General features: G+C 39.5%; 1 protein-coding gene across 2 annotated transcripts; it reads right to left on the bottom strand.

Moving 5' to 3' along the window:
- Positions 1-577: 577 nt before the first annotated feature.
- cbl (Cbl proto-oncogene, E3 ubiquitin protein ligase) lies at positions 578-25,292 on the bottom strand. Of its 2 annotated transcripts, none has more exons than XM_043259891.1 (16): positions 24,823-25,292; positions 19,832-20,079; positions 9,462-9,608; positions 9,172-9,328; positions 5,907-6,028; positions 5,028-5,165; positions 4,816-4,903; positions 4,591-4,722; positions 4,279-4,503; positions 3,850-3,981; positions 3,312-3,680; positions 3,138-3,229; positions 2,516-2,668; positions 2,296-2,405; positions 1,999-2,205; positions 578-1,248 (listed from the first exon to the last, which is right to left on the bottom strand). In XM_043259891.1, the coding sequence occupies exons 1-16, from the start codon at positions 24,967-24,969 to the stop codon at positions 980-982; spliced, it is 2,736 nt and encodes a 911-aa protein (XP_043115826.1). In that variant the 5' UTR covers positions 24,970-25,292; the 3' UTR covers positions 578-979. The 2 variants fall into 2 exon arrangements, with proteins under 2 accessions (XP_043115826.1, XP_043115825.1); XM_043259890.1 differs by having other exon boundaries at positions 578-1,251; positions 24,823-25,290.

Raw genomic sequence — 25,292 nt, 5'->3', positions numbered from 1 at the left:
GTGTCCAACCTCTTGCCCTTTACCTGTTAGAGAACACTATCTTTAGTAAACACACTACTTCACAAAAGTCGGAGACCACCATATTAAATGACACATTCAGATTAGAGCAAACAAATGACATGTCCCCTGACACCAGACGCGTGTACCCTTCATCAGCACGTTCCTACTGGGAATCTGAAGGACTGGCTGTCCTTAAAACATTTGGGAAGTCAATTTACGGTACAGTACAGTTACAGTAATGCTACACAGATGTAACAAGGCTGACGGAGAGCCCATTTCCGATGCCAGCCACCACCATGCACATAAAAAAAACAACAACAACCCCCACCCTTATAAAAAAAAAAATAAAATAAAATTCAACAGTACCCTGGAGGTCAAGGTCAAGCGGAGAACGGGTTGCTTTGGGCTGATAGGTATTTTTGAAACAAGCGACTGAGCTGGGGGGACTGACATGTACGGCATGCTACTAGACAGACAAAAGGAAAAAACAAAACAAAACACACACTAGAAAACAAAACGTACCGAAGCAACACAAGTAAAAGGCCATTTTTCACGCCAGAAAATGCTGGGCTGCAGTCTGCTGTTTAACTCCCTTTAGCTATCCGAACTCCGAGGCCTAATACTTCACACACCCTGATCTCTGCAGCTGAACCTCTCCAACATACATGTGTATATATTAACTATACTCAATATTCTGATTTATATATTAAATCATATATAAACACATACATGTTTTTGTCTTTTTTGTTTTTGTCCTTAGGGGACATGCGTTGCCTTCGGGTTGAAGAAGCGGTCGCAACGAACCCCTCGCTCTTCCACACGCGCGGAGGAGGACAGAGAATCCGAGAAGTGTTACGGAGAAAGAGTCTCTCGCCGTCACTAGAGCTAGAGCACAAGGTTTGCACTCCCTTCTTCTGGAGTCTAGACGAATGTGTGACGAACGTGGCTGGGCCGCGACAGGATGCTCAGAAGAGATTCGTTATGTTAAGATATGTGCAGTAGAAGGGATGGACACAAACTCCCTCAGGATGTTCTTGGCCATCTCGATATTGTTCTGTGCAATCATAAGGGCTTTTTGGATGTCCTGAAGGGAGTAGCCCTGGCTCAAGAGGTGCTCGATCTCGCTGCTGATCTGCTGGCTGGGCCCTGGGCTCGCTCCGGGGGGAACCGGGCTGGGCCTGCGATCTGAATTGATGCGACGGGGAAGAGGCTTGGGAGGTCGCTCGGGGGCCTCGGTGGGGTCCATGACTGCTGAAGACACATTGTAGAATAAAAACGATGTCAATATATAGACACCGAAGTATGAGATAATGACCGTACTGCAGTTGCTGTTCTGAAATAAGGAAGCCATGACACTCTCACGGGGTTGAAATACGATCTAAAATAAATATAGGTGGAAAAAGGAAATGGAAGTGCTATATTTGCTTTGTAAATATATTTTAAAAATATTGACTACAATAGAAATCAAAAGACTAGACACGCATGACTGACTGTTTCCTCATCTTAAAAAAAATAATAAATAAAAATAAAATAATAATAATAATAATAATAATAATAAATATATATATATATATATAAAAAATTAAATAATACAATCTTTTGATATTAAAAGAGTGCTGTTGAGTTATAAAATAAAATAAATATGAAATAACTACATGAAAACACAGACACACACGCACGCACAGATATGGAGATATAAAATAAGCTGAAGTGGTAAATAAAAAATATTGGCTTATTAGCTTATAAATATACAAAAACAAGTACATATTTAATCATATTTAAAACTAAATTATTTAATCATATTTACGTATTTGAATAAGTATAAATAATTAGTGCTGTCAAAACATTAATGTGATACAATAAAACATTTTTTTGTTTACATAATATATTTACGTGTACTGTATATATTTATTATGCTTATGCAATAAATAACGATTTATCACTTAACAACATTAATAATACTACAAATAATACTAAATAACACTTGGTATGGCTTACTTGCTGCCGCTCCAAGCTCACTGTCCATAGAAAGGTGGCTGAAGGCTGAGGATGTAGGGTTAATATCTGAAAGAGTGCGTCGGGCGAGGTTGGTGGGTATATGGGGCTTGGGATAGTCATAGCTGTTCTCCTGTTCTTCCTCACGGCATGCACCAACAGGATCCCTCGGGCCATTAGAGCAGGTCAAAGGAGGCAATTCAGAATAATCTACACAAACGAGAAATACAACATTGCACATTTCAGAGTACACTAGCAGACTGCCTGTCCAAAGACAAAGAGCTTTAAACATCACAGCACCTGAGTCTCTGGCCTGATGTGGAGCAGAGGCAGTAAGGGCCTGAGCTTGGATGTTGTACATGGCTTCGTACATCTGTGGGCTCTCTGACTCCATTTCACTGAGCATACTCCTACAGAGGTAGACATAAGTGTCAGTACACTGAAAGTGATCTGATATCTAGGTTTAGTCTATTCAGAATATCTTTTGGAGTTTTACACCTGTCTGCTAAAACAAGTTTACCTGGGACTAAGAGAATGTGGAGGAGGCGGTCTAGGCACAGCTTCCTCTGCAGCAGAGGGTAGCACCGGCCGAGAAGATGGAGTCATGTACTCCGACTCCTCATCGTTCTCACAGGTGTCCTCCCCGGCCTGAGCCATGACTGCTGGGAGAGGCCTGTCAGCACAAGAGAGAGTCAACACACATGTGACTGCTAGCTTTACTAACAGGTTCAGAGTCAGTGCAGGAAGTGAGGGGGTGAGTTATGACAGATAGGCAGACAGATAGGCAGACAGATAGGCAGACAGATAGGCAGACAGATAGGCAGACAGATAGGCAGACAGATAGGCAGACAGATAGGCAGACAGACAGGCAGACAGACAGATAGATAGATAGACAGACAGACAGACAGACAGACAGATAGATAGACAGACAGACAGACAGACAGACGTTCAGGGTACGTGAAAGGACGTTTCAGCTTCTCAGAGCAGCTTGCTTCACACATGTAAATGAACACAGTGCCATGCTTCACTCTGAAAGCAGCACTAAGCGTTTAACAACTGCATTAAGTGCGATTTCCTTTCGATACGCAACACTTTGTGCTGCACTTGTATTTTGTGTGTGATGTCGGCTCAGTGGCACCTACCGTATTGCCAAGGAATAGATGGCATTAGCCGAGGCAGATGGCTTTACTTTTGGGCTGTCGTAATCTGACCCAGGATTGGATGATCCAAAACTCTGCACATGAAGCAAATGAAAGTTAGGTAAAAGTTCAGATTAGGTTTATGTCAATGTGTAAATTTGGCATGCGAGTCCTCACCAGCTGGTGGTCGAGGCTGGGGGGGCCGTTGTTCCTTGGGCCTTCTGCTCTGGCGTCGAGCGTGGAGGGCAGTTGGAGAGGCAAAGAGTGTCTGTTTGAGAGTTCACGAGACACACGGGAGTCTCCGCTTGCTGGTGGCTGTGATGGAGCTTTGGGTACGGGCCGCGAGTTCCAGTCTGGCATGTTGCGGTTGGGTGGAGCAGGAGGCAGTTTGTCCCGAGGAGGTTCTCCAGGCGTACTGGGGAGAGGGCGTCTCGGGAGCCGGTTGTCTGATCCGGTTGGATGTGGTCGGTCTGGGGGAGGAGGCGGCGGCAGGTCCCTAAGGGCTGGGGGCAGCGGTAATGGCTTGTCCTTGTGATGGGATGGGGCCTGGGGATGGGAGGAATAAAGCAGATATTACAAACCGAACATCAAGCGCACGTCTAATGCTAACTCAAAAAAATTCTTCTGAAGTGTGTAAAAAGAATGCTTAATACATTCCAAACTGAGGTACAGAGGGTGAAAAACTTGGCGAAACATTCCATGCTAGTGAATTTACCTTGGATGTGGCGCCTGGACTAGAGGCCCCGGGAGGGTTGGTGGGTCTGAGAGGAAGCAGATCCAGCCGAGGAGGTACTGGGGGAACGACAGGCTGAGGGGCAGCTGACAGGGGTGAGGGCGGCCTCTCCACCTGAAACAAGCCAAGCCATTCAGCACACAGCTATACTGATGCAAAAAGCCAAGATTTCTGAGCCTTTACCACAATCTGGAGCCGAATAAGTGTCTACGTGAAAACTTATTTGGTTTGGATTTGTAGGAATTCCTGTATTAAACTTAAAAACAGAAGCCTCGAACACACTACTAAAAATAACACTACTGAGTGAGGCAGGTGACAATCAATCAATGCTGTTCATTGCAAAACAGGTTTTTGCAGGTTTAGCATAGCAGAATAGTTCATAAAATCATAATGAGATAAAGTTGTTCTTACTTTAGCACCAACCAGCTTGCTAATCATGAAAGGAGAATCCTCCAAACGGTCATCATCGTCATCGTCATAGCTGGGAGAAGGGGCTCCCTCGGCCCCAAACATGCTCCGGCAGCCTCCGTAGGAGCCTCCACTATTGGGGTCCTTGGGATCGAAGGGGTCAACGACGATGGGTTCAGTACCCTTAATTTCACAGCGACAGAACGGGCAGCCCTGGCCTTCTGACTCCTAAAAGAATTGGAAAATTAAACAAGAGTGAGAAAAACACATGCGTGTATCCAGACTACTGGACAGCTGAAGGTTCTTCAGGTTTACCTGCCAGGCTGTGAGACAGGAAGTGCACATGAGGTGGCCGCAGGGCTCGATCTTTACATCCTTGTCATTCTCAGCACAAATCTTACACAGCTGGAAGGTAGAGCCCATCTCACAATAGAGCTCATATTGCTCCTGCAAGCGAAGAAAAAAAAGAGCGTTACGAAGATTATCCAAAACACTGGATGGATTTAGGTGTCTGACAGATAATATAAAATAAAAACAGACCTGTGTGACTTTGATATGGTCTTGAGGCGAGGGCTCACACAGCCCTGTGAGGTCAGGGTTCTGTGTGCGGCCATCAGGGAAAAGGTAGCTAAATGGGAATAAAGTCAGTCTGTAAGACACACTGAAGAAGGTGAAGCGTGACATCTGATGCTTTATTACACATCTAAATATTTTAAATGTGAGTTTTAGACTGAGCTGCTGTGTTGACTTACAATCCTTCCCTAAAGCCATCGATGAGGGCCTGGAAGAGGGGTTTGTTGTGAGGAATGGTCTGCAAGATATTACCATCAGCTGTGACGTAACCAATAGCCCACTGGCCTAGCCGTGTACAGCTCAGCCTGAAAATATAGCTGATACCAAGAGAAAACGGCGACTGTTACAACAAACACATGAGATAAAAAAAACAGGACAACCTAACAGTGTCAGAATAAGCCATCACTAAGAAACGTGTCTCATTGCATTATGGGTGATCATATGATTGCTTTCTTTGAATTGAGAGCACTTGTGACATCATGGTACTTTTACAATACATCTATTGATGGGAGGTACCATGCTGTCCTTCGGGCCACTTAGAGAGGGGATTCAAGCAACTAATGGTGCATTGTCCCATGTAAGTCCTGTCACTGTTTATGTAAGAGTCGAGGATAATGCTGCTGTGACAAGGCTGATGCCATGAACACATCTGAATATAATGACTTGGGAGAATGACTGAAGCGCAAGACACCAAGATACTCTACTGGAAGTAAATAGATAACTGACCCAAAAAAACCCTGCCATAATTCCCCTACAGTTGTCCCAATCCAATGGCTATATATATATATATATATATATATATATATATATATATATATATATATATATAAATAATGTTTGTATTGTTTTGATGAAAAGTAATTGTTCAGAACTAAAAAAAACTAAAAATGGAAGGAAAATATTTAAAATAAAATACTAAAATCAAATCATATATTAATGCCATTTCAAAGAAAACCCATAATATAAGATTTATACGCAAGTCATACCAATGACTAGGAGAATTCACATTTTTGTGTGAACTATCCTTTTAACAGTAATGTGTGTGGTGTTTGTATTACCTGCCGGGCTTGTGGATGAATTTTTGCAGACGAGCTTTGACTTCATCGTAGGTGAGAAAGGCCATGTAGCCTGGATGAGTCACTGCCAAGCTGTTCCAGTTTCTTAGCAGTGATGACCATGGCTATATATATATAAAAAAAAAAAAACATGCAATGTTTTTTTTTCCCCAAACACCATTCACACTGCAAATGTAGTGACATCTGACAGCAAAGACACCCATAGTCCCTTATGTGATGACCTCTAATATCCATTTAAGAGATGAAGAGAGTCTGTTCAGAGAGGCAGAGATTGTTGTGTTGTGGATGGAGTGGTCACACTGTATGCAAGGGACACCATAAACTCAGATCTCTGTATATCACTTAATATCAATACAATTATTAAAACAGCCATTTCATTTAATGGCAAGATACCAATGTGAAACCACACGTAGTGACATATACGAACAAATAAAAAAAAAACCACATCAATCCTATTTTCATTTCTAAAGCTCATCCAAAACCACAGGACTGGCGTTCACAGACACAGTTTACACATGAATGAAGTCCTTTAAAAGCACTTCTAAGAAAACCACTATCATGTGCTCATTTGATATAATCTATAGGCTACATCAACTGAACAGATGACATATTATAATTTAGGGTGAGTTTTAAGAAATACATTTAAATGACTTTGTCCATGTGTTCATCGCATCTTCCTTAGACAAAACTAGCACTTCCTCCCACTGACAAACACTTCTGAGAATTTTATGTTCCTTTTTTAAAAAAAAAAGAGAAAGTGGTTTGACTGATCAACAGCTTGCCCTTATGCAAATTACTCAAGACGTAAAGCAAAAACTTACTTCCTATAAAATTTGACTTTTATTAATCTTAAAACCAGTTGTGCTGATTAACATTTTTGTGTAAACCATGATACATTTTTTCAGCATTGTCCGATGAACAGTAAAGAATGTTACTTACTTTTACAGGTACTTTGATTTTGATTATTTCAATGCACAATTGCTAAATAAACATTATTTAGATTGTAAGCAAAGTCCACGATTCACCTCGTCAGTTTTTGACAACAGAAGTGGCTCCGGCACAGTTTGTGTGAAAAAGTAGTTTCCGTTACCTCAGAGCATTCACACATTTTCAAAATGCAAACCACCCCTTGACACTTGCGTCAAATAGCTGCAGAGCAAAAATGGGTCAACCAATCTCTCAGATTACATATTATCATTATTAGAAATCGTCAGTATTTACTACCCTAACCCAGGACGTCTAATCATGCTTGTGTATACTGAGCAAACACATAAAACAAAAACGGTTTTCATACCGAGGTATCGGTCTCACAAAAGTCCACTCACAGTCAAATGGCTGTCGAATCGAAGGAGTAAAAAAAGGCCTGTCACTGCCTCTCGAGTGGGGCGGGTTCATTCAGATGCTGATGAGAAGCATGACCTTGCTACGTGGAGCTTCGTCAAAGAGCTTTGCGGGCTCTCTGTAAACAGCCGGTCTATTTCTGGCTGCATGAATGAAGCTGAGGTACGGCGCAGCACAGAGGCTCTCTACTGCAACTAGAACAGGAGCAAGGCCAGCCGTGCTACGGCCGTTTTAAGCGCTCTAACAGACCAACATACCGACTTGAATTATGACCTGCCGCTAAAGTTAGCTCGATTATTAGATGTATCAAAAAGGCCGCATTTGATTATAGCTGCATCAGTCGTAAAAACGATCTTGACCTCTTTTTTCCCCAAATTAGCTCTGATGTGAAGGAAGGAAGGCTAATTAAAGGATAGATGTGATTATGGCCTACTGAAAAGAGACAGGAACGAGAAAGCTTTGGACCGCTGTGATGTCTGTACTAGAGCACTCTGAATAATGAGCTCATTACATAGACAGCAGTGCACTGCCAAGCAGCCGTCAGATGATGCATTCAACAGCTGCTATATTATAGATTCATATTCTAATCTCAAGTCAACTGTTCCATGGAAAAATCAACATGACTAGATTTGTACATTTTCTGAAAACGATGTGAGCGGCAAAACTCGTCATCACGATGCGAGGGTGTTGCCAGAGCATTGCAGTGCAGATGTTACGGTACACTATCATTCAAAGATTAGGGATTAGGAGTTCGATTTTTTTCTTTTTACTTATTTTTCATAGTTTGGCATTTATTTGGCAAGAAAGAATTCTAGTAATCAAAGTGACAGTAAAGACTTCTTTTGAGCATTCTATTCAAAGAAACCAGAAAAATGTATCACGCTTTCCAAGCATCTTTTAAGTTGCCCAAGGGTTTTAAATACTGATGATGAGAAATGTTTCTTGAGCAGCAAAACAGCATACCATCATGCTTTCTGAAGGATGATGTGACTAAAGACTAGAGTGATGATCATTTGCCATCACAGGAATAAATGACATCTTAAATATATATCAAACTGGAACCATTATTTTAAATAATTGTACAAATATTTTACAATATTACAGTGATTTTGTATTTTTCAACAAATAAACACTAGGGTATTCAAAGTGGTTTTGTCATGTTATGCATTCGCTATTAGTTTGACAGGTGAAAACTGTAAAGATAACATCTTAAATTAATAACATGATTGAAGTATGACTCTGATGTTTGTAGCACAGAAGGGTTGCATAAACACTCTTCTCTATTTGTTTCAATTTACACGCTTTCGATTTGGATTCTAATATCAACTTTGGTTATCATTTGGTGTAGCTAAATACTAAATAGTTGATTCAAATCCCCCAACCCCAAGTATGAGTAATAATAATCGTTATCTTGCCTTAGCAAATACCACTAATTATGTGGTTCCAGAATAAAAAGTGTGGGTACACACAAATCAAGTAGAAGAACAGAAAAAACCTCAAACATCTTTGTTCTGCATTGTTGCTCTCAAAGTGTATATAATTAGAGCAAAAAAATCCCAGAGAGGTTAGCAGCAGTTGCCATTAAAATAGGTCAAACAGCTCTCTTCTGAAGCTGAGGCACTTTTAAATCATCTCTCGCCCGCTACTCTCAGGAAATCGTGTGCTCGGAGGAGAGCAGATCAGCCTAGTTGAGCTACAAAAGGCGATAAGAGGCCTCCATTCAGGCTGGCTTTCAGCCATGAGAACTGAAGCATCAGCACTGACACGCACACTCAAATAGCGCCTCATACCCACAACACACGGCCACACAACAATAGTCATTGTCAGACCTTCCTCTATGCCGAGCTCAGGCACAATAGCGCTAGTCTGTGCTTGGAGGAAGTGATGGAGTGATTGAATGACGCACCTGGAAAAGCCTGGTGAAAATGTCAAACTCAAAGACAGAGATGTAGTCGTTGCAGGTGAGGTCGATGGTGGATTTGAGAGCCATGGCCTCCAGGCCCGAGCTGATGGGGTGAAACTCATGCAGGGCCTGCCGGAACACCTTCCAAGGCACGATGGTCCTGAAATTCATAGAAATTCCAGTTATAAGAATCATGTTCCTTAAGCTTGTCAAAGTCCAACTCCTTTTGTTTTTCCATGAAAATGGGGCATGTTAATCTGCTACGAGAACAAAGAACACATTAAGCGTCTCACTTGTCCCCGAACGATCTTCTCCAGAACTCTGCGGCATCTGCTTTGGTGATTCTGAAGTTATCCCCTTGAAACAGGCCATTGGGAAAGATGGCTTTGAGCTCGGCGAGCATGTGACTGAATATCAGTGACAATTTCGTCAGGTTCCGTCTGAAACAGAGAAAAGAGAATTTTCAGTTTTACTTTTACTGAGTGGTTTGATAAATGCCTAAAACAGTCTCTGTAATTAAATAACAAGACACTTTAAGTCTAAGAAATTGAATAGGACACAAAATCAATATGGTCTCTGCATGTAAAGGTCTTGTAAATGTCTGTGTCATCTGATAACACTGGAAAAGAAGTGACATTTCTTACATTTCTTAAATTAAGATACAGCTACTTGAAGCAAAATGACAAAATGAGAAGTCATGTTTTATAAGTTTGTGATTAAAAAGTACAAATATCTGCCAATGCCACATTTAATGTAATGTAATGACTTTATGAATGTAACACTTTCTGCTCCAATTTAAAACCCTTTTCTGCATTTTTTTTCCCTTGGAAGGTCGAATTAAAGTATTGAGGCCATTTTAAGTCCTGAGAACTATTATGCCCTTTTAAAAATACGTAATACAAGTGTCATTTATTATATCATTTTGAAAAAGCTGTTTTTGTGCATGTCTCTTTAAATGCAAACGAGCTGCAGCTCACTCTTCCCCTTTTCCAGAATAAGGCTGTGTCTTTACAACATGTACATTAAAAAAAAAAACTGTTTGATTGTGATTATGTCTATTGTGTTGAAATTATGAATATAAAAAGGGAAAGAAAAAAAACCTATACACACACACCAGGTTAAAACAGTCTGGGAAAGAAGTTGCATGTTTGTGTAATATACAGTAACTAAATGAATAAATCTACTGCTGTCTTGTCTCCTCTGAGGCAAAAACAGAACAGTTAGCATGCTTTGCCTGAACTCTTGCCATGGTGTTTGAACTGGTACACTGTTGTTGCTTGTGAAAACACAATGGTGGCATTGTAGGTGGAAACTTGCAGATTAAGGGGCATTAATATTACAATAAGATCTCCGTTCTACGTCATGAGGGAGCAAAGTCTGAGTGGCACATTTTTTCATAAACTTGCAGGCTTACCTTAAAAAAATAAAATAAAAATTACTGGGCTGGTAGATACACCGTCTACCCAGTTGTAAACTTAAACACAGAAAAAGACAGATTTTTATGGTATGCCATGCTTAAAACCTGAATATGAAATATGATGAGTCTCATGAAGAGTGATGATAAAAATTATTTCTCTAAAATCAGCTTAGAAATGTGAAAGCATCAGCAGATTCTGTAGTCAAGCCTGGTGGTGATTGGGAGTTTCTGTGGCCAGCAGGAACAGTGAGGGAGCGTGCTAGGCCCGTATCAGCAAGGACTGAATGCCTGCTGCATTTTTCTGATTCCACCGACTCTGGGCACATGAGCCCAAGGCAGGCAGGCGAGAGCAGGGAGGGTTGTGCTGCACGGCAGGGGGAGGAAGTGGAAAGAAAGCCATGATTTACAGGGCAGCACAGTGGGGGATTGTACAAGCGCTCCAGCCTGGGGAATTGACATGCACAAGAGAGAGTCTAAGTGTGGCAGCGCCGCAGCTGCCTCCAAATACTGAATCCTTACTTAGACTAAAAGAAAAAAAAAAGGGGTGTAACAAAAAAACATTGCAAGAGTGGAGTGTAACTACAAGAAATGAGAGCAAGCGAGAGAGTAAGTGAGAGAGAGAGAGAGAGAGAGAGAGAGAGAGAGAGAGAGAGAGAGAGAGAGAGAGAGAGTGAGAGAGAGACAGAGAGAGAGAGACAGAGAGAGAAAAAGTTTCTCTCTCATAAGCAATAACTCTTCTTTGTGAAGGGCTCTTTGGATTAGGGCTGAAAAAAGTATGCACCCTCTGTTTCATTAAGTACCTCAAAATGCTCTGATAAAATTCACACTAAAATATATTTTTTTTAATAATGGTATTCCAAAACTAAACACTACTATTAACTGTAATAATGTAATTATTACTAATAACATTAAAGATATATAAAAAATATATTTGTGGTATACTTACTCTAAAATAAAATTTATTTTTAAAGCAATAAACCAAACGTAGCATTCAAATATGCATGCGTTCTATCATGTTCATCAAATCTGAATAAAATGGAATAAAACTAGTAAACACTTTGCTATAAAAATGAATGTAGTTTGATGTACTGCAACACCTTAAATTCCCACTGGCTTCATAGCTTGCATTTACATACTTCTTTATCTGAGGCTTTGAGAACAGTTGTTGTTTGTGGCAAAAGGGTGCCAACGTGCCTTCTGGGTAAGCCAGCTGTGCCATGTTTCCTCTCTCCAAGAGGACACATAAGAGGACTTTAGCGATGACATTTGTGTGGTGAGGCTGCAGGACTTCGGTTTAATACAGAGCGGCATTTTTTTACCAAAATGTTTGCGAGCATGTGCACGCTTGAAAGAGCGACACTCACAAGTGAATAAAGTGAAGCATGAAGGAGATCCAGGACACGTCCGACTCTGTATATTTACGAAGATTTAAACCATAAGGGAAAAGAGAGGCTTTCGGCAGGAGATTCAAACCAAGTAGGGCACAGATGCACAAAAAGCCCAGGCTCATGCAGTAGAGCTCGCTCGATCACTCACTAAAGCTGTCGTAAGAGGACGGCGTTTGAGAGCTGCACTCAGCTAATCCCAGAGTCAGAGGCTTCACTCTTCAGAACAATAACTCAAGTCCTCATGCTGACAAACAATCACGTCTTTGAATTGGCTAATTCACATTAGAAAGGGAAAACCAACACATCCTATGTACAAATAATATGCAGAATACCTACAGAACTAAGTCAAATGAGTTAAAGTCCAGTTATCTGAATCTGCATCTGCTGAAAAATGTACAGCCAGTGGACACCAATATGTCCTATATGATGCATGCATTACAATAAAAGCTGTGTGTTTTCTGTCAGAATTAATAATTTGGCTGGTAGAAAAACGCAAAGAAGTTTTTACCGAAAAATTTCTATATAGGTGTGTATACTTTTTAGACATTGTCAGTAGCCAGCGAAAATAACACAAAGCAGAGTTTCATTATGAATCCATTTTTTTTCCAAAACAACGATTTAATGATTCAGTGAGCCATTTAGCTTTTTTCTGAAGGAATCGATTGAATCAATCTGAATGAAATCAAGGAACGACTGAATAAATTAATTGATTGTTCAATGCATCGTGATGCACACGAGGACGATTAGGTATCGGTTTAGTAATAGACAGTATAATAAGAATATATATATATATATATATATATATATATATATATATATATATATATATATATATATATATATATATATATATATATATGTTTAATATTTTTTTTAGTATTTTTATTTTAAACGTTTATAAATCATAAGTCATTTACATTTATGACATTAAAACAGCGACAACTGCTGACGCACATTGTGCTGCTTTCGTTGTCACGGAAACATCCCATCTGAAGATAATGAGGAAATTACATTGCTCCCTTTGACAAGTGCATTCCAAATGACTAAATAATGACATGAACGCGCTCTGCTCGCTTAAGTCTCCACTAACAAGGGGAAAGGTATGATCACTATGATTTGAAAATACCAGCGAACCACACGATACATGATGAGCGAATCATCACACACCTATTCAGTAGCGTTCATGCTTGTGGTTGCCTTGTTTGTCCACAAAACAGATATTTCTCCTTTAAGGATACACATTCTGCCCGATGTTTTACTTAATCCTGCAACTTGGCAACCCTGTGCGTGCACCGTCTGTTGGCAGAACAAGTGCTGATGATATGAAAACATACATGTGCTGAAGTTTAGCACTCTCTGCAGACCGATTTTCTTACATGAAAGTGTCATACAGCCAGTGTGTTTTTTTCCCCCCACAAGCCACAAGTGCTGCTTGTGTAACCAAATCTGCCATGAACTTTCACAGAGTTTCAAAAATGCATCTGTTGCGCTTGAGGAATAAATGTGCTTTTGCTACCTGTGCCAATACAATGGGTGAAAACATACATAAATTTGAAATATTTGAAGTTATATTAGGAGTTTTCAAAGTTTCATAATGTTAATCAGTTGAAATACAATACAGCGTGTATTAGCAATCTTCGAGCAAATTTTTTTTTTTTTAACTGAACTGTGAGACCAGTGTAGGTTCACACGCCTAAGCCCTTTCAGAGCAGTTAAAAATAAAGTACAATAAAAAAAAAATTATTCAATTTGATTTAAGATGATACTTATTACTATTTAGAGATGTAAAAGTTAATGATGGGTTTGATAAACAGCATTGATTATTAAGCTTTATTCCAGTGGATAAAAAGTAAATTAATTAATTGGCTGTAATAATAAAGCAACACTACCCAATGACGTTCCACTGAACAAAGTATATAGGTCTGTATGCATTATATATGTATATGACTAAGATTAATAAGTTGTGGCAAAACACCTGAGTAAAAGTCATGAGTAAACAATGTGATCAGATTTTATGCCCAGGAAACCTACTTTATCAGTAGTCAAGGTTCATGCATTTCAGTACGGGAATGTGGACACAGCCATAGTGCTTCATTACTGCCTGCATTAAAACAATCCATGTGACCCCCTCCTCCTCCTCCCCAATCTCTCGGTTGGCCAGCCTCTCCTTGCAGTTGCTGTAGGCCAAGCCCTGCCTAGATACTGTGCTTTTGTCAGCTTCCCTCCTCTTTTGGCCTGACCTTTGACCTGCAGCTGGCTGCTCCCTTCCTGTTTCCTGTTTTCTATGATAAAACAGCCAAGCCAACTGGAGGAAGCAAGAGCGGTCAACTCGTGCCCACGGCTGATTATCAAAGAGTCTACAGCCCAGAAGCATCACACCTTCAGTCTCCCTTTAACGCTGACCTCCATTTATCCGCACGCTCATAAAAAACACAAGGGCCAGTTTACACTAGCATCGCTCGAACTAACTCGCATTTCAAAAGCCAACTTCCCCCAATAACATTTCCCCAAACATTAGACCTGTAGGTGTCTAAGGAAGTGACTTTCTCTGCCGCTAGACACTATTTATATCTAAACACTGTGTTCATGAGAATGCACGAACAGATCATGGATTCTGTTTTTCCTTGTCAACGCAACCACCGTTTGACAAATTTAACTGTCCGGAACTGGCTTCACACCGGATCTCTGTCAGGAAGTGGTGGTGACAGCAGTCATACACCCAAGCAAACACACACTCGCACACACACCCCTTTAAATAAAACATTCACACAAACAAATTTTGTCACTTGATGCTGTCTATTCCCATCCATTGTGTCATATGAGGTGACTTCTAGAGAAGCGGTCCTCTGGTGGGATGCAGGACTATATTAGTAAATGCAAATAATATAATGCAACTAAGCATATGATCACGCATGGCTGTGATGTTAAAATAAATAGGTTTAAAAGGGTGGAACGATACATTATCATCCATACTACTTGAAGTTCACATGGACAGGTTATGTGGCATGCCATTATTTCCCAAAACAAAAGCAGACTAAAAATGTAAAGAGGCATCTAGAAAGCAAATTTGTTGATTTCCATATTGAAACTTATGTTTTTACACACACTAGCTTCACAAGGTTAGTATGCTGTATGTTAAAATGTAATTTATTCCCATAAACGTAAAGCGGAATTTTTAGCACTCATTACTTCACACTTTAGTATTAAATAACCCTCCAGAAATTATTTGAAATAACAAGAAACATTTCTTTTTATCCACATCGAAAACAGTTATGCTAATGATTGATTGATTTTTGTAGAAATAAAAGTAGCTACTTAAAAAAACACTGGCCCCAAACATTTGAATGTTAAAGAATGGTTTATGGTAATATTAATAAAAACTCAATATTTGACGCTCAATATTTGAGGATAATTTAGTTTTATAGTTTTTTTTATAACTAATTTCAATATAGTGATGGAGCGCCACTTAAATTTGTCCCTTTACTCTTAAAAAAAAAAAAATACAGGTTCCAAAAAGGTTTTCTCAGCAATGCCAGAAAAGAAACAGTTTTGGTTGCTTAAAGAGCCTTTCAATGAACAGTTCTTAAAAATAATCATTTTTTGAAGAACATTTTAATAATCTTAAAAGGACCTTATTTTCATTTTGTGCAATTAAAAGTTTCGACTGATGTTAAACGCTCTTTGTGGAAGCATTGTTGCCAATAAAGAAGCTTTATTTTTAATATTGTTTTAGCAAGAGTCTGGAAGGACATGAGGGCATGAGTAACGGATGACAGAATAACTATTTTCAGGTAAACCATCCCTTTAAACGAACAGTATTTTACAGGAAGAACTAAAGAACAGACTGAATTCCAGTTTAACATAACCCTTGATGAGGAAACAAGAGAAGTGTGACTTTGAAAGAGATGGCATGCCTTTTTTCTGCCGTCTTTAGACAGAAGAGGAGAACAGCACAGCAAGAGTGTGAGAGCTGCATTATCAGTTAGTGTTCAGTCCGCCAGTGTGTCTAGTAGGCCATAAATAAATACAGTCCCACTGCTCTCAAACGTGCTTAGCTGGGCTCGGCTAGGCTCTGTGTGGAGCGAGATGCAGGACATAGTAACTCGAGCTGCAATACAATCCTCGGACGTGTTAACAGTGTTTCCATCCGAAACGCTCCCCGTGTGCGCTAACTCATGAAAAACAGACAAAACTATCTCTTTGGCGGAAGTTTAGACGTGATTATCACTTTGTTCATGACACTGAAGCACTGGCTGCTCGGCTCCGTAGCTTTCAGGCTTGTTGGTTCCTGCGATCCCTTGAGAACCATATAGCTCACTAAACAATGAATGATTGATACAAAGAACGCTTAATCAACACCCCACAGATGTTAGCCTTGAGCCTCACCTCCAGAATGATATTTTAAGACTTTGGATCAAAGGCGCTTGTTTGATAGCATCTTTTGATTGTGTATTTTGATGGCACTCTCCTTTCATAAGAGTAGGGAGATATTACATTTAAAATAGAGCCACCAAACATGGGTGAACGTGAACATTTGCCTACAAGTTTATATCCAAATTTATCCATAGCCTATAGACGTTCTTACGAAAATGTACACAAAACAAAACTAAAACACAAAACCAGAAAACAAAAATAAATAAAAAACAAGCCGACAAAAAAATAGTAAAACAAATAAAACCATTATCTGCTGTATAAAAGAAAACCTTTCGGCATATAAATTCCTATTATTTTCCCTCTAGAAATCAAATGGAAACTAGGTACTGTAGTAAAGTTGAAATGCTCCCCCAACGTTTGGGCGGTGCCTCTCCTGTCGACTGCATGCATGTAGTCTGAAATGTTTCCTTTGTTCTACTCCAGATTTTCTGATCTCATGTTGACTTTCATAGCAATTCACAGAAAGAAACATGTAGAAGGATGTTAAGAATTTAAAGCCGAAATATGAGAGACACGTCTTCACCACAACAAACGACAGCTCATCTTATGACAGAGCAGCGAATGCAACAAAAAGGAAATTGTACGCTGTACGAGGTGACAAATTTCAGTTATGCCGCACAACTGTAAAATGCCTTAACGTGATAAACGCAGCAGATGCAGACTTCACCTATGCGCTGTGTATTTCCCTATTGCTATAAATGCTCCTTTCATGCAGACCTGTAACACGCAGATAAGATGAAATGATAACCAAACTACATGGAAAGGGAAACATGAGTACGGAAAAAAGTCACAGTCCAAATTTAGTGACCCCAAAAAAAGTGTGGATGCGTTAGCTCAGGACAACACAATTAGATAATACAACTAGTATAATTCAGGACAAAACATCTGTCAGAAAGCGTATCCAAAATTAGTTTGCTTAATTGACAACAGCTGCATGGCACACACCTATCCTCAGGCTACCTAAATTGAGAGCACATGAAATTTCACGGAGATGGATATCAGAGCGCTATGCATTGCTTCGTAAGGAAGCACTGCAATGAAAGACAAATGGAGAAAATATGTGGTAGAAGATTCCAAATTTAGAACCGAGTTTCATTTTTGTGAGCGGGATTAAAGATTTAAGAGACATGATGAGGCCACTGTCCTGCCTCTTATTACTAAAGATACAGTCACATGTATAATTGCTCTGTAAAAATGTAACAGGCAAAATCCAGCCGTTTCAAAAGTAAACCACGTGTTTGGGAGTTTCATGCGAGGCCGAAAAAGTTTTTCTTCCCATTACGTTCAGTTGGTCACGTGAAATAGGCACACTGACCAAGAGGAAGTTATTTGTTTTTTAAAATGTGACTTTTGTGTGAGCGGTGCTTCATACATTGCCACACTATGAAAATAGACAATGGAATTTTTTTTACTGCTAAAGTTTGCCAATGTCATTAATGTCATATATATTGCACAAGTGTGCAATACAAACATTTCTGTATTGATGAAATTGTACTTTTTTTAGTTAGTTTTAGCCAATTGAGTCTGACGTCAAGCGTGAAAGCAAAGTTAACGTTTAAAAGTGCTATAAATGCGTCAGCGCACAATTCAGTCATAATAGATGACAGTAATTACAATCTTATTCAATGTGTTACAGAGACCGTCCTAGATTATAAGCACGACTTAAAAAAGATTAATGTGTGTCATTATACTTATTTGGATGCACTAACTCCAACAAAAGCAAGTTAAATGTGTTCATTAGCATTGCTCATTATGACATGCATACATTCAGGAATATTTATTAGGTAACAAAATGGGAAAATATTCCATACAGTTTTTAAATCGCATGACTCTTTCTGTATAGGATTTTAAGTATGCTTCAAATGTTAATTTTCATATTTCTATGATATGCAAACTTACTGCATGTATTCACCCATTGTCTGTTTGCAGCATTAATATATTGGTATGGTGCCAACCCTAGGATGCTCTATAGATAGAGAGAAGCGGTTTTGATGAGTGCACGAACATCTATAACAGTCCTTAGTATTACTAAGGTGAAAGTGATTCTGTGCAGATTAAATTGTCACAGACTGTCGGGGTAAGTGGTAAGTTTTGGCTAGCCTCAGCTACGCATGTTGAGAAGTCCTAAAAGAAACAGGAAGGGGAAGTGAGCGTGTTAACAGGAAGAACAGTGTCTGCGTGGTGCAAAGTATGACTGGTGTGTCAGAGTTAATCATTAAATTCTTCTCAATCATTACGAACACCTCCACCCCCTCAGTAAACCTCCAGCGTCTAACGACACGGAAAAGCCTTGGATAACATTCTCGAGAATTTGCCACCAAAGCAGCTCAACAAGAGGCCCTCGTCATAGAAAGGTTTTCATGTGAATGCTCTTACGCTTACAAACAACTAAAAGCTTGGCTTGCCGATTCTTGGCTAGTTCCAGAGAAGTGACGTGCAATACGAAATGACAATACAGCAAGACGCGAGAAACCACTGTATTATGGGAGGTGAGATTACAAGAACGACTGAAATGAAGTATAAACATTTTTTATGAGGTTTACAATCAAGTCAGACTGCTGCAGTTCCTGAGGGAAAACGTACAGGACTTACGGGAATTTGTGGGACTTTTACATCATACTGCAGGGTCATTCAAGTTCAAACTTAAACCAGAAGCATCACATTTGGTTCAAAGGTTCAGCAGCCGTTATTTTCATACACAAAAGGAATGCAGAATATGATTTTCATGTAAGACAAACATTGGCATCTATGGGCTGGAAGGGTGTGCTATGAAAATGAAACAACCGTCTAGTTTTTAGATTGACAATGAAAACTAAAGCAGGAGAATATGAAGATGAATAACAAATGATATGAGAGTTTTAATGAAGGTTACGCCTGGAAACTCTAAAACCGATCTCGGCCCTAACTTACGCTCTTCCTCTTTTGACTGGTTTTATTTGCATTACACATTCCTCCTCGGTCTGTTCACACAAGTCCAGTGTTAGCAAGAGAAAAAGAACTACAGGTCTGATACAATCTCAGACCACTTGCATGCTCTACTTCATTTGCATCTCTGATATACGACTTGAGCTTCAGCTTAACTCAATGTAACCTCAACTCAAATTCTTTGAAGAGACCGGTTTCACATGATTCGAGGACTGACGAACCATGTTTTGCTGCTTCTGCTTTTGCCTCCCACACTGAATTAATATGCACGCCATTCCAAAAAACTCAGGAAACGTCTGAACAGAGCTGACTTGAGATCTCTGAAGTCAGATTTCACACCCAGCGCAACGCTTCGTCAAGTGGAAAATGCGGGACACCTTATTTGGCCACTACAGATACCAAACGCATCTTTTTTAACGTTTTGCAGGTTATGAAGGCACTAAAGGCGACAACCTGTTTGCCTGACATATTATAAATCAAGATGGTTTCGGAAGCTCACCTGGGTTGAGAGTTCTCCTCGAACATTCGCTCTTTGCCGTCTTTGAACAGGCTTATGGTCTGTTTGGTCTTCTTGGTCAAGTTCTCCATGAAAACGCGGAAGTACTCGTTGTCACCCAGTGTTTCCATCTTGCCTTCGTAGCGGGACAGGATCGTGCGGAGATGCTGGTAGGTGTCTGGTAACAGGTCCAGGATGTACGGAGGACTGTTCTTCAAAGCTAACTTGGGGTTCTGGCATAGCCGTACCACCTACAAAACAGCGAAGAAAGCAGATGTTAAATCTGGTATGTTTTTAAAAACGGCGAGCAGCAAAAGTGAAAATGGTGGGTTGCTACAGTACTGAGATTATTCAGTAAAGAATTTCAAAAGTAAAGCATTTATTTGAAACTCCTTGCAGAGAGAATGAAAATGTTTTTTTAATAAACTAATCTTACTGACCCTAAAAAGGTAGTGTACACAAATGATTGCAATGGCAAAAGTAATTTTTTTTTGTACTTCCGTCACACTTTCAAAAGTTCACAAGAAATGCTGTTTCAAAGCAGCTTTACAGACAAACATATAATATGTGTGTGTCTATATTTGTCTGTTAATGCAGCAGCCAACATGCTCTGTACAAATATTTTGATACAAATATTCTGTACAGTCCTCCAAAGGCGCATTAAGTTGATCGATCAAGAAAAGAGAACTGCAAACTAACCTCATATCCTCTGCGGGTCAACGTTTTGCAAGTTTTCTCTTGCAGTGTTAGGAAAAAAAATAAAAACTACACTGACAAGGGCTTTAAAACGGTTAACCGAACCGTAAATACACACACAAAACTTTTAAGGTCACACACCAGAACATTCCTGAGAGAAGAATCTCCAAAAGTCCAAAGGATTTTTGTGAGGTACATTATGATGACAACTGTGTTTGCACAAAAGACACAGTTCTGTAATCTACAGCACTACGCTGTCATCTCAATTTCCACAACATTTACAGCTGGTGACTGGGAATGACACTGTGTACTTTGCGGCTATAGGGGTTTAATGCGTGAGATTAGGGTTGGGCGGCAATATAAAAATGCTGTTTATAATGCATTGTATGCAATGATAGTTTTTCCCCGTCAACTGAATGACAAATTAATAATTAATAACGGTGTAGGCCTACTTCTGCATTAAACACTTAAAAACAGCAGTTTAATAAAATCTGAAACTATAAACGCTTTAATCTTTTCTATTTTTAATTCATCTATTTCTACTTTATATAAAAGATTTACCACAAAGGAATAAGCCTGACATTGATGCAAAAATAGCCTGGTGTTATGTAACACTTGTTAAAGCTAAAACTAAATGTTAAAAACATACACCAGTAATTTCAACTCTTCATTTACTTAATAAAAAAGGAGTAATAAACAGCAATTTTGTTTTACAAGGAAAAAGTAACAGATATTCATATACACACACACACACACACACACACACACACACACACACACACACACACACACACATACACAAACACAATTATTATTAAAGCTGAATTTCCAGCATTATTACTCCATTCTATTACTCCAGTGTCACATAATCATGCAGAAATGCTCAAGAAACACTTACCATCTTATTTATTATGTTATCTATCATTTTTTGATGGACTAAAGAACAGCATTTATTTAAAACAGAAATCTTTATGATCAGTTTTATGCATAATACTAGAAGTATTCATTTCTTAAAAAAACAAAACAAAACCTTTGAACAACTACATGCCAATTATTGAATTTTTTGTGGCACATGGAGCGTACATTTTTAGAAATTGGTTTGCATAAATAATCTAAAAGCGGAATAAAGCTTTCCACCGATGTACAGTTTGTTATGAAAAGACAATATTTGGCCGAGGAACAAAATCTGAAAATCTGGAATCTGAGAGTGCAAAACAATTTAAATAAAATAAAAATCTAAATACTAAGAAAATCACCTTTAAAATTGTCCAAATTAAGTTCTTTGTAATGCATGTATGCATATTACGAATCAACAGTTACCTTTTAACATATTTGGAGTATGAAATGAGCTAAATGTATTCATGATCTTTATGATTTCTGGCAAAAAAGAAAAATCAATAACAATGTATTTTTGCCTATTGCTACGCATACACCCCAGCAACATAAGACTTTTGTGGTCCAGGGTCACATATTTAATATATAATCATTCCATCCAATTCTACTGGAGGCCACAAAGCTGTTAAAATCGTCCAAGAAAAAAAACTCCATTCCAGACAATAAATCATCATGATTAAAAGCATGGCCTCAAACCACTTCATTAGCCAAACAACTTAATGGCTAGACTGATGGTCCAATAGGCTTTGCTTTAATTCAGATACAGTGGCTCTCTTCTGTCTGGACTAAAGCTACGTATCATCACCTTCTGAACTATTGATTAAGACGTGGGTGGGAAATTTGAGGAAACGGGAAACTGCTCAAATGTCACCACCCCAGCAGCTCGAGAAGTGCCGTGCCGCAGACGCACGTCCCAGCAATAAGAGGCCAGCTGCTCAGAGCACTTGCAGGCGCTCTTATCTATTTTGTCTTCAGCACAGGACCAGCTGTGATTGGGGGGTGGGGAGAGCTGATGACATCACTGGGGTGCGGGCCGGGGTGGGGTTGGTGGTCACCATCCAGTCTGACTTGTGCTCCACAGCTTCTGGCTTTCATGCACCCCAGTCCTGACAGCCAAAAGATAAGACTGTGGCGACAGGACGTCCTGAGAATTATCAGCGAACATGCATACATATACGTGTTCACGTGCAGACGTATGCTTATTAGGGCTTCCAGCGATAACCAGAATCCATAATAATAATAATAAAAATAATAATAATAGAAGTACAGAGAAAAGTCAACTTTTTCTCAAGCATAATCTATACCAAAAAAATTTATATATATATATATATATATATATATATATATATATATATATATATATATTTATTTTTTTTTATACACACACACACACACAATAACGATGCATGCAAAAATGCGCATTTATTATATTGTTGCATATATATATAAACAACAATAACTACAAATGATGTAGTTTAATGATTACTAAACCTTATGAGGAAACCAAAGTGTAGATAATCTATGTTTGTAAATAAGTCGAACATACACGGGGAAAACCCATAGTCAAATACAGAACTTCTATATTAAGAGTTTTTGACTATGCGATGTTTTTGCATGTTAAGATTCACAGGGAAAAAGCACAACTTGCGTTCCTGTGTATTTGTGAAGAGGCTGAATATTTACAGAGGATTTAAAGAATGTACTTAAATGGATCACATGAAAAACGTTAAAGTTGGATAAAAAAAAAAATAGCAAGTCGTGTTAAACGTAACAAAAGTTTGAGTCGCACGAAGCAACGTTTCTTTTTGCAAGTGGAACTTCTAATGTCACGGTTCCTGAATCACTGATCATGATGCTCATACCAGGTTTTAGAATCCAAGTCTCAGCAGACTTAACAGAAAGTGGGAATTTACAAAGCCATGTTGCAAAAACAGGGAGATTTGCTTATGAAGGCAATGTGATATGTCACATGCGCACTAACCAAACTACCCAGTGTGAAACTAAACAAATAGGAAGTTGCAAAGTTATCAATCGGAACGCATTATCTGCTCTTCTCGGGGGAAATTAATCTCAAAATATAAAAAGTACATTAAAAGCCATCGTTGGTATCTAAGCATCAACAGGATAGGTTTAAAATGAGCCCCCTGTGACAGATGCAGTGTTTCGCTCGAGTATCAGTGTGAAGATCACAGGAAGTGTGAGGTCAGTAACCACAACTTTTTTTCCGTGAACTGCAGCTTCAACTTTTGTATTGTGAGGCAGCAAAATCAACAAAAGAAATCCACTCTGGTAGACAGATGTTCGCGTAAACGTTTTACTAGACAAGCTGGTAAAAGATTCTCCAGCAGTTGATTCAATTCTTAGTTTATTGTTTAGTACATTAACTCTGCAAAGCCTGAGATATGAAAAAAAATGTTTCTTTGCGATGAAAGATTTGATGGAAAGTTAATTTACAAAATATACATATATTTTCAAATTAAAAATAATAATAAAAAAAATCTACAAAAACTTGCATACGCATTTTATGTTCTGTATTGTACTTAACATGTTAGCTTTTTATGGCTTGTAGTATGATATGAGGAAATTGAATTTTTATATATATACCCTAGCAGCTACATCCACACCTGATCATAAGATCAACCCCATTTAGATCTGCATTTTTAATAAAGCTGCATATTTAGCTTCATATGACCGGGACACGAGTTTATATTCCACTTTAAACAGATTCCAATACTTAAAAAGATTTTTTTTAAAAAGTGATATGACACTTCCTGTTTATCCAAAAAGAAAATCTCCGTAGAAACAGGAACAGGAGCAGCAAGCAGTAGTTTAGAAGAGCAGAACAACCCACCAACTGTCCACTCTCCACGTCCACACGAAGTAAATACAATTTAACCAACCGACTGACCAGCTACAAGACCAGTAACGTCACACACTGGTTGCTTAACCGACTTTGGGATTTCCACACTGTCGGTTTGAGCATCCCGAAGGAGCCGCTTCTGAAGAAATACCCAAACCATTCCCGGTCGTCTGACCACGCGAACGATATTTAACGTTACCAGTTAATGTTAAAGAAATGCCAGGAGCTATTAAGCTAGCACAACTAGCACAGGACCCAGTATCACGTTCACGAGTCCTACCAGGCAAGCTGGGGTGTACGGGTACGGCGAACGACCTACTCTCTAAAACTAGATATTCCCAGAGTATTCGGCCGGCTGAATATAGTTTATTAGCCCGCAAACCATTTAGCTAATTGCCTTAGCGGAGCTGCCCTGCCATATTGCATTAGGACTTCTCCGTGCAGGCCATCCGGCTAAGCTAACAAGAGACCGAGGCTGCTAAGTTAGCTACAGCGTCTCTCTGTCTCGTATCTATCCTTTGCGTTTCGATTAATGGCCACCCACCTTATCCATGAATTTCCAGCATTTCTCCACCGTCTTTTTGTCCACGGCCCCGGGCTGGTGATGGGAGTGGTGGAGATGATGGTGAGGCTGAAAAGCGTCCTTCATCATGCCAATAAGCCCCCCACCTTTCTTCAGATTTCCTGCCATATTAGGACTCCGGAGTGGTCTCTTCCTAGTCAAAATATAACTGGGCTCGGATACCCCCCGGTGAGGACAGCGCCCGAGTCCGGTTCGGTTCGAGCGAGGGTCCGTCAAGGGGGGGAGAAGCGCTTTATCGATGCAAGACTCCCATTAAATCCCCCGTGCAGGAAACCACCGTTTCGCGCTGTGTTACGTTCGCTCGACTAGTGCGGCGGATCCCGTTAAAAACAACGCGTAAAAACAAGTTTTGATGGGTGTCTGGTCGTGGAGGAACAACTGCTTTCACATCGACACCCCGTGCGTGATGTTCCCTTTTCCTGCAGCTCTCT

This window comes from Puntigrus tetrazona, chromosome 15 (assembly GCF_018831695.1).
Source record: "Puntigrus tetrazona isolate hp1 chromosome 15, ASM1883169v1, whole genome shotgun sequence".
Taxonomy (NCBI): Eukaryota; Metazoa; Chordata; class Actinopteri; order Cypriniformes; family Cyprinidae; genus Puntigrus; species Puntigrus tetrazona.
Note: the sequence above shows the minus strand (reverse complement) of the source record. Positions and strands in the feature narration are given on the sequence as shown.

Bases quoted from the DNA above. Each gene is read 5' to 3' on its own strand.
- cbl (XM_043259890.1), bottom strand. From the start codon at position 24,969: ATGGCAGGAAATCTGAAGAAAGGTGGGGGGCTTATTGGCATGATGAAG. The intron at 4,904-5,027 runs GTAAGTCAACAC...ATTCCCATTTAG, and splicing joins GATGGCTTTAGGGAAGGATT to CTACCTTTTCCCTGATGGCC. The intron at 3,681-3,849 runs GTAAATTCACTA...TCCCATCCCCAG, and splicing joins GTCCAGGCGCCACATCCAAG to GCCCCATCCCATCACAAGGA.